This window comes from Triplophysa rosa, linkage group LG17 (assembly GCF_024868665.1).
Source record: "Triplophysa rosa linkage group LG17, Trosa_1v2, whole genome shotgun sequence".
Taxonomy (NCBI): domain Eukaryota; kingdom Metazoa; phylum Chordata; class Actinopteri; order Cypriniformes; family Nemacheilidae; genus Triplophysa; species Triplophysa rosa.
Genome location: NC_079906.1, coordinates 22,204,860 through 22,218,885, shown reverse-complemented (window position 1 = coordinate 22,218,885; position 14,026 = coordinate 22,204,860). Strand labels below are relative to the sequence as shown.

At 41.4% G+C, this 14,026-nt stretch overlaps 1 protein-coding gene across 1 annotated transcript in view; it reads left to right on the top strand.

Moving 5' to 3' along the window:
* pxnb (paxillin b) overlaps positions 1–13,976 on the top strand; it is a 29,626-nt gene extending 15,650 nt beyond the window's left edge. The window contains exons 2-14 of the mRNA XM_057357357.1: positions 3,683–3,891; positions 3,994–4,076; positions 4,200–4,339; positions 4,596–4,779; positions 4,866–5,001; positions 5,442–6,638; positions 7,051–7,317; positions 7,448–7,828; positions 8,355–8,501; positions 8,593–8,766; positions 10,323–10,404; positions 10,905–11,053; positions 11,645–13,976. Of these exons, the coding sequence (XP_057213340.1) occupies positions 3,683–3,891; positions 3,994–4,076; positions 4,200–4,339; positions 4,596–4,779; positions 4,866–5,001; positions 5,442–6,638; positions 7,051–7,317; positions 7,448–7,828; positions 8,355–8,501; positions 8,593–8,766; positions 10,323–10,404; positions 10,905–11,053; positions 11,645–11,911 (3,416 nt within the window). The 3' untranslated portion in view covers positions 11,912–13,976. The remainder of the gene's footprint in view (positions 1–3,682; positions 3,892–3,993; positions 4,077–4,199; positions 4,340–4,595; positions 4,780–4,865; positions 5,002–5,441; positions 6,639–7,050; positions 7,318–7,447; positions 7,829–8,354; positions 8,502–8,592; positions 8,767–10,322; positions 10,405–10,904; positions 11,054–11,644) is intronic.
* The last annotated feature ends 50 nt before the right edge of the window (positions 13,977–14,026 follow it).

Here is a 14,026-nt window from a genome sequence, read left to right as displayed (position 1 = left end):
CCCCCCCCCCCCCCCCCCCCCCCCCCCCCCGTTTAAATGGAGGAGTGACAGTAGACTTGTTTGGGTATTCAGTAATATGCTTTATTTGATCATTTGGTAAATATTGTTACCGTGAGCCATTTAAAAAACTGTGAATAATTCTAGATAATCACAGTAGCGTATTTTCCATCAATAAGTCAAGATTCAGGATGTTCTAACAAAACCCATGCCTATGTTTAACACACCCATTCTGTGCCAGCTGTCTATAAATCATTGTTTATTTAAATACAAATACTAATTTATTTGTATTTCATTTAAGTTTTCATTTAAAAATACTCTTTATGTGTAGTTTTTTTATCATTTAGTTTTTTTAAAGTAACAACCTCATTAAAAACAAAAATAAAGATAATTTATCTTCAAATGCAGGGCAATACCTTGATAATACATAAACTTCAATAAAAGGACTTGTGATTATCGTGATATGAAAATGTGATGTCGTCGCAATAGTGGAAGAATAAGTTGCATACATGTGTCCAGCACACATGGAAACTCTTTCGATAATGTTTAAACGCATCCCAAGATGCACCTCATGATTGAGAGAATGAGCAGGGAGTGAACCGCTATTATAATTCTCTACATTTTTTAATATAAAAATGATGAATTGACTGTCATTATAAGACTATGTCTAAACCTTTGACTGTTTGTGTTTAAAGTTTGGTTGTGTGGGACAGAAAGGGTTAATGAACACTGCTGTGCCCACCCTCTCTCTCTCTCTGTCTCTCTGTCTCTCTCTGTCTCTCTCTCTCTCTGTCTCTCTCTCGCTCTATCTCTCTCTCTCTCTGTCTCTCTCTCGCTCGCACACACACACGCACGCACACACAGAGTCGTGCGCTCACACTCAGGTGTGACTCTAGATTGGAATACATTCTGGAATATGCTCTAAATTCTGTGAGTACACACTTTTTGTCCTGTCAGTATACACATCGCTGCATGAAACCTGTCATGTGATGTGTGTGAGATACGCTTTGACACGTATGAACTTCTATACCAGTACGGCAGATGACGGTACTGTGTTTCACCGGTAAAAATAGAGCAAATTCATCAGCGAGATGTTTGTAGAGTGTTTCTGATAAAACATTAACAAAACACGCAATAAGTCCAAGTCAAAGTCTGCTTTATTGTCAATTCTGCCACATGTACAGTACATACATAGAGGATTGAAATTGCGTTACTCTCAGACCCATGGTGTATACAGATCACACTAACACAGAATGAAAAATATATTAAAAAAACATGTTTTTTTATTGTGCATTCCAATTAACTGCAGTTGGTTTGTTTTATTTAAGCTATAATTACAAAAAAAATGCAGCTAACTAACACAATAAAACATAATAAAAAACATGATTTTTGAAAATGTTTTAAAAACATTTCATATATATAAAATACAACTTTACAATCAGGGATATATATATAAAAAATAATTGTGTGTGCATTCATATGATTTACGATTTTCAACTCTTCTTAGTAAGCATACATTTTTATGTTTGAAATGTGTGAATAAAGCATGTGAGAAACTGGACGCAGGTTCACTTTTCTTCTCTTTTGGGCACTCCGGGTCTCTCTCGAGTGTTTGCCACAGTTTCACTTACAATCCACTTATGCATCCGATTCCGAATAAACTGACACAGAGCTGTCGAATGTCCACTATTGACAATGCCAATATTTTGCATTTTTATACTTTATATGAAAAGTTACACAGAAAATGCGTTTGATTTTCCTTATAAGCTTTGTTTTATTTTGAATGTGGTCTCACATTTTGGATCCCAGTATATGTATTTGTGTGAAAGTCCACTGATGTTTGAACCTTTTCTGACTTGAACAACGACGCATTAAAGGGACAGTTCACCCAAAAATTCTCTCTAATTTCGTTCCAAACCTGTCTGACTTTCTTCTGCAGAACACAAAAGAAGATATTTTGAAGAACCGAACCCCACTGATTTCCATTGTGTGAACAACACGAAACCAAAAACATTTCTCAAAATATCTTCTTTTGTTTTCCACTGAAGAATCATAAGCGGGTCGTAAATGAGCGAATAAAGAATGACTCTAGATCGAAGCCTCTGTGTGTCCAAGAGCAGTCTGTGATGGTGTTCATTTACTATCTCCTCATACTCATAGCTAATCTTCAGACGTCATGGTTTTCTTATATCTGTCTAGTGTGAGGTTGGTTTTGAGGTGTTCACTCATATAAACCCTGTGGAAGAGTTCCAGGTTTTGGTGTGCGAGTGTGCGTCCCGTGCATGCATACAGATCTCTGTTTCTGATGTACGGTATGTGACGACTGCGTGTCGCCGGGCTATTATTGACCGCGTGGATGGATGCATGAGAACAGTGCTTTATTTTATTATGGTTAGGTCATTCTAAACTCTGACAGCAATGTGTAATTTATCTGTGTCTCTGCCAGTCTTTCCATACGGTATGGACTGATATAACTAAAAAGTAACACCTGAATGCTTTTCATGGTATTATATGCTTATTATAATTATAATTATCTCTCGTCGTATTATATGTAGTCATAGCTTAACTGGATGTGTTGACAGGCTATCTGTGGTCTATCACAACAGATATTATACTGTACCAAACCAACAGAACATAGAGACAGAATCGTCGGATATCTGATCTGTCCGTCTCTGTTCAATAAATTGAAAAAAGTGGAAAAAAAATCCTGCACAACAAATTGACAAGCCACCATGTGGAAAAAACAGCATATGCTGGGTTAGGTATGTTTTGATACTGGTTTGACCATCTTAAACCAGCTAAGGACCAGCACATGACCAGCTTAAACCAGCATCAAAACATACCAAACCAGCATATGCTGTTTTTTTCAACAAGGCGAATGAAAGAGTGAATTTATCAGAATTCAGTTTAACTACAGTCACAGTTTGCATATCGACACATCCAATCAGATTTTAGCGCACCCACAGGTATAAAAATCACATATGAGATCTCTTTAATATCTCAGTTATAGCTCTTAGACATCAATGAGATAAAATGGACTGTAGGTCTTTCAACAGTGTGTCAAACTGAGCTCAGATTTGTCAAGTCTGCAATCAAAAGTCAATATTATTAAATATCTCAAACATTTCTCTTCAAATGTACTCAAATTCAGATTTAAATTTAAACACCTCCATACTCCTCCATGTGTTTCAACCTTTGTCTCCGTTTCTGTTTTTATTTCTCCAAAGCAATTTTAGAGACTAAATTGATACTTAAATGAAACCCAACTGAGAACTCCATCAAATCTCCTGAGCTATGCAGCTAGGCAAAGCCGTTTCTTTCATAATCCTTTGATTTGTGTTGTGGATTGGACACAGAACAGAACTGGTTTGCAGGACTCTGGTGAGGTGGGTGTGGGGTTGTTGGTGCAGGACTGGCAGAGCTGCTGTTGAAGGACTGTATTTAGTAACATGATTGAGGATGGCTAGAGAGGTTGGAATGCTCCTCTGACTCACACGTCCAAACATTGTATCTGTGTTTGGACACAATCTCATGCTTATTTTTAAGCCTGCTCATCTTTCTCTTATGGTCTTGTTGTGTTAACACCCTTTTTACGTTTTCGATTACGTAATATTATTGTAGTTCCTTAAACAGACGTGTGCATTTAGATCACGTGCTAAAGGATTCGTTTCTTCTCTCCGCACAGACGCGTTGCTTGCAGATCTCGAGTCTTCCACCGCACATATCTCCAAGTGTCCGGTGTTTCTGCCCGAGGAGACGCCGTATTCCTTCCCCACCGGAGGACACCTCTTTCAGGATGACTCTCCCCCTCCACCCTTGCCTCCTCCACCATCAGCTGAGGCCCTGAACGGCTCTCTCTCACCACGGACGGACTCCCAACACTCCTCACAACAGGTTTGTCACAAACTATGTTGAAACATAAGCATATTGTTTAATAGTTCCATATTACATTTGTAATGATGGCTGTGCCTTTTCTTTCTCTTCTGTTGAAATCAGTCTTTGGGTTCGGCTCATAAAGTCACGTTGTCCCGGGACAGCAGCCCACCTGCCTCTCATTCTGAAGAAGACCACGTTTACAGGTGAGAGTTGAGCTTGAGGTCCTCCGGCGCTCTGTCACACCTACCAACCTTTGGGTTCTGTATTGTGTCTCTTATGAATGTAAAATGATGTAATGTATGACTTTGTCCCATCTTTTTGACCAGTTTTCCTAACAAGCAGAAGCACTCGGACTCCTCGTCAGCAGTCATGACTTCTGCGCTGGGCAGCAACTTGTCTGAGCTGGACCGCCTGCTTTTGGAACTCAACGCCGTCCAGCAGAACGCTCCGTCTTTCTCTACGACAGGTGCACACACACACTTCAGGCCTGTTTACACTGAAATCACTGCATGAAAACTAAGCCAAAATATCCCATTATCAGATTCAATAAAGATTATACTTGCAATATGTTTTGTTTGCCTAAAAGCTAAACAGTTCAAATGGTTGTTTGGTTTGCCATTACGACAAAAGCATTTGGTCATTGTAGATAATCTTGTAAATTGCGTGTGTCTGAAAAACCATCCGATTATTTCAAGTGGCACCCTGTGACTTTCTCTCTGTAGAAGACGCAGCTCCTCCACTGCCACCCTGCAGTGTTGCCCATTACATCCAAGAAAATGGAGCCCATCCAGGCATCATACTGACTCCTGCATCCCAGGACAAGCCTCAGACGAAGGGGACGGGGGATGGACGTCCCACTATGGAGAGTCTTCTGAACGAGCTGGAGAGCTCCGTGCCATCCCCAACGTAAGAAATCACCAGCGTGCGCATCTCTAGGTGAACAGCTTTGATATGTGTAGATTTTAATGTAGTGCTGTGATTTATGTAAACAGGCCTAACACCTGTGCTCTGACCTGTGATTTGACGGACGGGCAGTTGGACACGCCCTCAGAGCAGCAGGGCCGAATATCTGCCACCTCCGCTACACGAGAACTGGATGAGCTCATGGCCTGTCTGTCCGATTTTAAGGTACAGAACTTGTACGCGTCCACATGTGTTTGTGTGCTGCTGGTTGTGAATCTGAGAGTGTGTGAGGTATGAAAGAGTGTATGTGACTAGTAGAGACATCGGGTCTGGGAATGTGTGCTAAACTATGTTGTTTGGGTAATCTATTTTCAGGGCTTACTGCTCAACAATATGGCTGGTCTTTATCTGACCTCGGCCATGTTTATCAGTTTGTTTATTTGTACAGCGTCTCCTGCTTGATGTCTGTTCCTCTCATTTCTTTAATCCAAAAATGTTTTGTTTCCTTATCAGCGGTATCATGCATCTCATTAAAGCTTTAATGTTTTGTTTCCTTATCAGCTGTATCATGCATCTCATTAAAGCTTTATTGTTTTTAACTTTCTGCCTACCTTAATCTCTTTTTTCTCCTCTTTCTTCTCCTACACCCTTTTTATTTCCCCCAGCCAAGCTCTTTGGGTTCCCTGAACTCTGAGCCACTGTTTGATCAAACCACTACCATTGCTGAAATCCACCTGCCTCCTACGACCACAGTGTCCAAATCCCTGTTCCCTACCCACCCAGCACAACCAAGCCGCTGTTCCCCTTCTGTTAACTTTGAATTGCACATTGAGGAAGATTCTGGTGTACCAGGGACCGGCCCTCCACTGTCCTCTGTTGTCCCAAAGCCAGCCCCTTCCTCTAGACGGTCTCCTCCCGCAGCATCCAGTCCACGGTTTTCTCCGGTAGCTGATGTAGATCTAGATTCTCTCATTGACGTCTCTTCTTCCCTCCTCACCTCCCAGGTGGATTCTATAGTCGTGCTGTCCCAGACTGTTACCTCCAGCACTTCCAATGTTCCTTTCAGTTTACATGGAGGTCATGACCCCTGCCCTGACAACTCTTCTGCTAAACTGAAGTCCTATTCTCCAATAACCAAGTCTCCAAGTCCAATATGTTCTCCAGCTGTCAGCAGAACTCCTGAAAGAGTCAGTCCATTGGTGACTCAAACGTCTGCTGGTCTGTATATATCCAGCTCTGAACGTAAACCTTCAACCTCTAGTCCAGTTCCATCTATTCCAAGGTCTGCCGCGTCTCCTTTTCCCTCAGTCTTCGAAGCACAAACTTCATCATCTCTTTCATTTTCCAAAGCTAGTTCACCCCCTCTCACCTTCCCCCGTGGCTCATCTCCAGCAGTCACCAAATCCCCCAGCCCAAAACCAATATCAGCAAACCGTGAGCCATCCCTTGATGATGCCTTGGATAAACTTTTAGCCATGAGCTTCAGCAAGCCTGAGATGGCGTATCCAATCCCAGCCTCCGTGGCTCCACGGCTCACTTCAGAGGCCCAACCAGAGATATATGAGGCCACGATAGTTGCGGCGGATCGCAGCGAGATTCATCCAGACACAAACACGGAGAGCGAGTTAGGGGACGGGCTCCTGGAGGATCAGTCGGACTGTAGGAGTGATCTGGACTGGGCTGACATGGAGTTGAAGCTGGTGTATGACGGGCCGGATGGTTCCATGACCCCCATGACTGAAGCGAGCTGGATGGACGAGTCTCTCACTCCGTCGTCTTGCCCTGGAACCCCAGACGCCCAGATGGATCTTTCCATGGTTCATTCGGCTGGCACGATGGACAGGATCTCAGCCTCTGGACATGTACGAATGAGACTGAAATGCTTGTTGAATGGAAATGCGGTGAAGAGAATTGGTGTGGAGCTTGTCCAGATAAAGATTGCAGTGTTTTTTATTGCCAGCATGTGAATAAAACATAACTTCATTGTGCTTTCTAAAACTGCACTTTAGTTTTTACTAGTTTTGGTCAATTCTAACTGTAAGTTAACCACATAAACTTGAGTGTTACTATGAGTGCATGCTTGGCACTGTTGGGTTTTTTTGTGCACCATTGAATAACCAGCACCATGAGTGGAAGATCCAGCTAGTCCACAGTTGAAACAGCGAAAACATTTCTGCAGAAGGATTGCGCATGAACGCTTTCCTAGATCGCTTGCAATGCTGTTCTTGTTCTTGATGTATGTGACATCACAAGGAATTTGTTCTACTGTCCCAGCTCAAATCAGTTATTAGACGCACCAAGGAGATCCCCAATGTCCACCCTATGTATCGGGATGGCCTGATACGTAGAAAGATGGGTCCCGTTATTTTTCACAAGAGCAACTCCCAAGACCGGCTCATTGAGGAACTCCAAGGCAAGCTGGGAATTGGGCGCAAAGAGAGGGTAAAAAAGCAGCAGTCAGATGATTGGCTAACGGAAGGCGTCATTGTCATGTCCAACCCCAAACGCTCAAGGGAAGACCACAACAGGGAGGTGGATAAGGTAGACAGGAAGGAACCTTTTATGAATTTAGTTTCCATTCAATCTTTTGCTTAACTTTCTCTGTAATCACGTTCCTTTTTCTTCACTGCTTCTTTCCTTGTTTCTTTGTCTGATCTGTATCTTTCTCTAGATAATCATACCTCCTGACTCTCCTCTTCCTCAAAGAAAGGTGATCCCACCTCCCCAGTCGCCCCCGGCCCCTCGTGCCCCTCCCCCTGCTGAGGAACCGAGACGTGCCCCTGTGGTCAAAGCAGCTCCTGCCCCTTTGCCTCCTCCTCCACCCCCTGCCCCTTCCCCACCTCCAAGAGAGCCCACACCTCCTCCCCGCCCCCTTGTGATTCCACCCAGTCCCCCAGCCCTTGAACCTGTAAAACTTCAACCCCCCTTTCCAAAGCGAGTTTCTGTACCCCCACCAAATCCTGTCCCCCCACCAGCCCCCAAGACCCCGCCCAAGGTGCTGGTGTCAGTGGGCTGTCAGACGGAATACGACCCTCACTACCCTCCAATGCAGGTGCAGGCGAGCTGTTTTTGGCTGTGCGTCTGTCTTTCTGTCATCAGACTGATGGAGATGAATGAGATGTGTGTCTGAGAGCTCTGGGTTGTTGTGTGTGTCTGTATGTATGATATATGTATGTATGTGGTGCGTTTGTGTTTGTAGTAGCCTTTTTTGCAGCCATAATTTTTTTTTTTTGCGTTACATTTTGGGATCTGTTGGGTTATATTTAAGTTGCAAATATGTCTTAAATTTATACAACAAGATTGAATTGTACCCTAGACTCGCTTCACAACATTATAATATTGTCATTTGATGGAACTTTTTGAATGGGTGCGAAAAGTCATCCAAGATGCACAATAGTTTGTCACACACAGATATACAGATAAGATTTTCAGAACATTTTAAGGGTATGTGCTAAGTTTGTACAGTGTATCTGTGTTAGCTCTGTATTGCACTAGCTTACCTAAAGGAGCACCAGCTGCTCAATTACTAAAAGACTCTTTATGTTTGTTCTCCGTTTGTTTTTTCTTTCTCTCTGTAGATCATGGCCCAGGGGAAGGCACCACACACACAGGTCAATAAACTGGACAACATGCTGGGCAGTTTGCAGTCTGACCTCCATAAGCTGGGAGTTCAGACAGTTGCTAAGGGAGTGTGTGGCGCCTGCTGCAAACCCATTGTGGGTCAGGTGAGGGAGCTAGAGAGCAAAACTCAGAAAACATACAGGAGTATTGTGTTCAGAGGTTATATTGTGATAAATATTCATCATGTATGTACAGGTGGTTACAGCTATGGGACGCACGTGGCACCCAGAGCATTTTGTGTGCACACACTGTCAGGAGGAGATCGGTTCCAGAAACTTCTTTGAGCGAGAAGGACAGCCGTACTGTGAGAAAGATTACCATAATTTATTCTCTCCGCGCTGCTACTACTGTAATGGACCCATACTGGATGTGAGTGTACACACACACGCGCACACATTTAGTGCCACTCAGTGGTTCTCAAACTGGGGGCCCCAAAATGGATCCAGGGGGTCCACAGATTTTGTGGCAATATATAAAATAAAGACATTTATCATAAATTTTATGTAATCAAACATCAGAAAAATAAGACCACCAACCAAAAAAGTTTTGATGTTCCAGCAATGTATAACTGATTTTTGGTTTAATTAAAATTCTAAGTTTAAGATTATACGTTTTTATAATGGGGGCCACAAAGTGATGCACTCTACATAAAGGGGGCTGTACAACGGAAAAGTTTGAGAACCACTTACACGACTTTCACAGGTTTTTTATGCAAAAACATGTTAAAGTAAGACATTTTCAAGTTGCATTTAAAGCAACTTTACCTGTCATGACAATAAAATGGAAAGATTGAATGTACATTTACTACAAAATTGTGTATTTTAAAGTCACCATGAAACGGAAGTTGCGATCGACTTCTTTTCTGTATCGTGACGTATATCCAAGTGCAACGGCTTCTGAAATTAGAAAAGAATGTAGGGCGGGGCTTTATTTTGCTCTTCCTGTTTGATTGGTTTGTTGTAAGTTGGGCATTGCTAACAAAATGGAGGCAGGTTTGAATGCCAGTTTACAGTCTGTTGTGGAGGGGAGGGCCGGCCATTGGAGACTATCCAATGGCCAGCCCTCCACAACAGACTGTTGTGACATTCTACTATAGCCCTACCCCTTTTTTTGTTGCTTACGTCATGTGGTGAAGAGTTGTTGTTGAGAGGGGGAAGGGAGCTTAATGTTTTTGATTAAAGATTGCGAGTGCAAATACGTGTTTAAAGAGTACATATTACAAGATCATGTAAATTACATTTCATGCAGTGTGTAATGTGTGAATGTAAGCAGTCTGCCAAGTTGTAAAGTCGTAGGTGAATGAATAACAAAGTTATTGGCTTGGAAAAAAGGGTGTCGACTCTGATTCACGCAAACGAGTTGTGCCCTAGTCCCATTCACGAACCGCCGCGGATTTACCTCGCTACATTTAGTCCCAGCCTACGTTTTGCTAGGTCTGCCCCAAACACTGTAGCTCGTGAGCCTCATTCGCAGTAGACCAATCACAGCAGACTAGACCATCTGACCAATCACATCAGAGTAGGCTGGCGGAAAGGACGTATGATTCGCCGAACAAATCATTTGAGAGTCAGTCAAGAAGTAAGGTAAGAAAAACTGCATATTATAACAAAATAATAGTGTTTTTACACCTTGTATGCATGTAAACTAGTTGTTGGACACTCCATAAACCAAAATAGGACCTTAAAAATCAAGGAATATTTACTCTTTAAAAAATAATGGTGTGCACGGATAAATCATTTATAATAATCACTGCCACACCGTGTAAAACACTTACTTTCCCTTTTGATTTCATGGTGACTTTAAAATTTAATCATTTTAATCTTTTAACTTTTTTTTTACAAAACTGAGGCACGAATCCGTGGAAGTTTTCAGCCCGACAGAATATGACATGGTGTCTTTTCTTTCATCTCATGTCTTTCTGACAGAGAGTTGTAACAGCGTTAGACAGAACGTGGCACCCTGAACATTTCTTCTGTGCTCAGTGTGGAGCTTTCTTCGGTCCTGAAGGTGAGATAAAAGTTTGTTTTATATATTTACTAAAGATACTGTTTATTCTGTTAAAGGTCCGGTGTGTAACTTTTTGGAGGATCTATTGACAGAAATGCAACATAAAATACATAACTATGTCTTCGGAGGGGTATAAAGACGTTACATGATGAAGCGTTATGTTTTTATTACCTTAGAATGAGCTATTTCTATCTACATACACCGCGGGTCTCCTTGCATGGAATTCACCATGTTGTTTCTACAGTAGCCTCAAATGGACAAACTGCTCTACGGAATGCGTTTCGTAAATACAAGATCTCCTTCGGCAAAGAAAAGACGTGATGTCACCTTAGTCCTGTGCCAGTCACCGTAGTGCTTCAAAAGGGAGGGGTGGAGTGAGCTGTTGGCTGCATTTCACAACCTCACCTCTAGATGGCATCTAGCGGTGAGGTTGTGAATTGCAACCAACGGTTCACAGACATTAGAACGAGTCAGTGAGTGTAATGTGTCCTGTTTTTCAGGGTTTCATGAGAAGGATGGTAAAGCGTACTGTCGTAAGGATTACTTTGATCTCTTCGCTCCGAAATGTGGCGGCTGCGCTCGTGCGATCCTGGAGAACTACATCTCAGCGCTTAGCTGCCTCTGGCATCCAGAATGTTTTGTGTGCAGGGTGAGTGAGTATATCGCGTTTACACGCTTCTTATGAATGAGCTCTACGCCAAACAGAATTCTTAGTGCCAAAAACCTTCATTTTGAAAACTCTAACATTTTCCGGTCATGAAATGTATCAGTTTATGGTCCCTTTCTGTTAAAAAAAAAACACAGTTTTACAAGTTTAATGGGATAGCTCACCCAAAAATGAAAATTCTGTCATCATTTACTCACCCTCTTGTTATTTGAACCTGTATGACTTCCTTCCGCAGAACACAAGAGAAGATATTTTGAAGAATGTTGATAACCGAACAGCGGGGCCACCCATTGACGTCTATTGTATAAAACCAATGCAATTGAATGGCTGCCATCGCTGTTCGGTCAACAACATTTTTCAGAATATCTTCTTCTCTTGTGTTCTGCAGAAGAAAGAGTCACACAGGTTTGAAATGACAAGAGGGTGAGTAAATGTTGACAGAATTTGGGTGAACTGTAACCATCACAACATGAAGGTGAGAAAATAACAAAATGATACGTTTGGGGTTGAAATATTTCTTTAATGTTGGACCATGATACATCAGTGTCATGTGATTTGATGCGTGTGTTGCAGGAGTGTTTCACACCCTTCATAAACGGCAGTTTCTTCGAGCACGACGGGCAGCCGTACTGTGAGGTGCATTATCACGCCCGCCGGGGGTCGCTGTGTTCCGGCTGTCAGAAACCCATCACGGGCCGCTGCATCTCAGCCATGGGCAAGAAGTTCCACCCCGAGCATTTCGTCTGTGCCTTCTGCCTGAAGCAGCTGAACAAGGGAACCTTCAAAGAGCAGAATGACAAACCTTACTGCCAGGGCTGCTTCATCAAACTCTTCAGCTAGAATCTCAACTCTCTGTGTGTGTGTGTGTGTGTGTGCGTGTGTGCGTGCGTGCGTGCGTGCGTGCGTGTGTGTGTGTGTGTGTGTGTGTGTGTGTGTGTGTGCGTGTGTGTGTGTGTGTGTGTGTGTGTGTTGTTCATGTTGAACGGGTGTATGACTCTCGACATGTGCAGGTGGCTTTGCCGGTCAGGTTAAAGCGACGGTGACATGATACGTGTTCATGAGAGCCAGGTTGTTTTCAGAGGGAGAAATGATCAGGTGACTGTATTTGAGAAAGTCTGTGAAGATGAATTCTGCTCACTGGATGAGCCGGTTAGAGGAGAGGCGAACGAGACGTGTGGAGGTTTATGTACACAGAGGTTTGACACACAACCAGAAGAATATATCAAAAAAATGACAGCGAAATCCTTTTAACTGAAACTCAACGGGAGCCGATAATTACTGAGTCATATTTCACCCCAACATCAAAAGAAAAAATATTCTATTTTACATAAAGACTATAAAATCATAAACTAGCTGCATTTGTATTTTCCAGTGTTTCAGAATTGAACTTAACCTCTATAAATGTATGACTTTTAGTGCCTTGTTTTGTATTACAAATGATGCAAATTATACCAAAAGTGTAGTTTTGCATGAAGCATAAATACATGAAGTCTCCCCTGGATGTTGAAGTTATAATTAAAGGCTGAAGTTCTGCTTCTTCATCATAAAGTTTCTTACAGTGTATCAAACAGGTCTTCTGGTACATCTGTATGTAATTCATACGAAGTTATATTTGATATATGGAATATTTTGGGTTAATAACTCAAGCTCTATTGACAGCATCTGTGACCTGTTGAACAGAAAATAGTTAACAAGAAAAAACATGAGAAATCCTGTTTAGAGTAATGCATTTTTAATGAAGTACATAAATATGCAACGATCACATTTTTTCCGGCATGTCACCGATTTTGTCAGTAAAGATCTGTTGTATTTAACTCAAAACTTCAGCTACAGTATCCAGCCAAATATGTATTTAAGATTTTTATTTTTAATGCAGTTTTGCTCAAAACTGAATAACCACTGATCATTTTCCACTTTGTAGACGTGATGTTGATGATCTACATAGCTGTGACAATATTGTGCAATGTTCAGCCCTTGACTACAGTATATGATTGGTTTTGAAATGAGAATCTAATATTGTCTTTCTCATTCTCAGAGACACTTCTAGACAATATTGTAACTGCTGTATTGTTTTACTATAGTATACTAATTCTTTTTTTTCTTGTAGTGTTCTGTTTGCATGGAAGTCTTAAAGGTCCGTCAGTCACGTTCAAGGGTGAGTTTGAAAACTTGCCATAATGTTGCATTAAATAATTGAATTGGTGAAGTCTTTCTTCTGTTTATGGAGATGTATTGTCACTGGAAGAAGTGATTTTCAGATCAAGAGTATTTAAGATATGATACCTAATGTCTGTTAGAATGGCACAGCTTTCCGGGTGCCTGCCAAAAAAATATTGCGAATGTGATTTAATGAATGCATTTAAACAAATACAGTGCATATGAACTTTCCACCAGCAAGTGTTTCATATATGAAAGCTTTTCTATGATCCAATGTGCCAGAGATCTGTAAATGCAATTCTCTCTCGTCTGCTGTTTTAAGAACACTACTTTGAAAGTAGAGGATATTCTTATTTGTTTTAATAAATTCACTATGATTATGTTTTCTTTGATGACTATAATCTGTCCTGTCGTTCACCATGTGTCCCGCTTTTAAATGCCATGTGCCAAAAGAGCTTGCAGTGGAAATGTGGACATTATAAATCTGTTTTAATCACATATTTACACTGGTCAAATGTTTTGCTTTTGTTCATCTTAAGATACTTTTATCATACAAAAAATTATATAAAACCTTTCCCTTTATTGCTCTGTCTGAATCATTATTTTACTGTTGCTTAAATTTTACCCAATGTGAAAACAGCTAAGCGTATTTTTATTTTCTCCTGTAACACTGTCACACATGTTGTTCTGTCAGTCTTGGTTACTGTTTCAATTCATACAATACATCAAAATAAATGTGATGTTTTAATTCACTGAATAATTTACTCCTGATTACTTTTTTCTAAAATGAGTACAGTG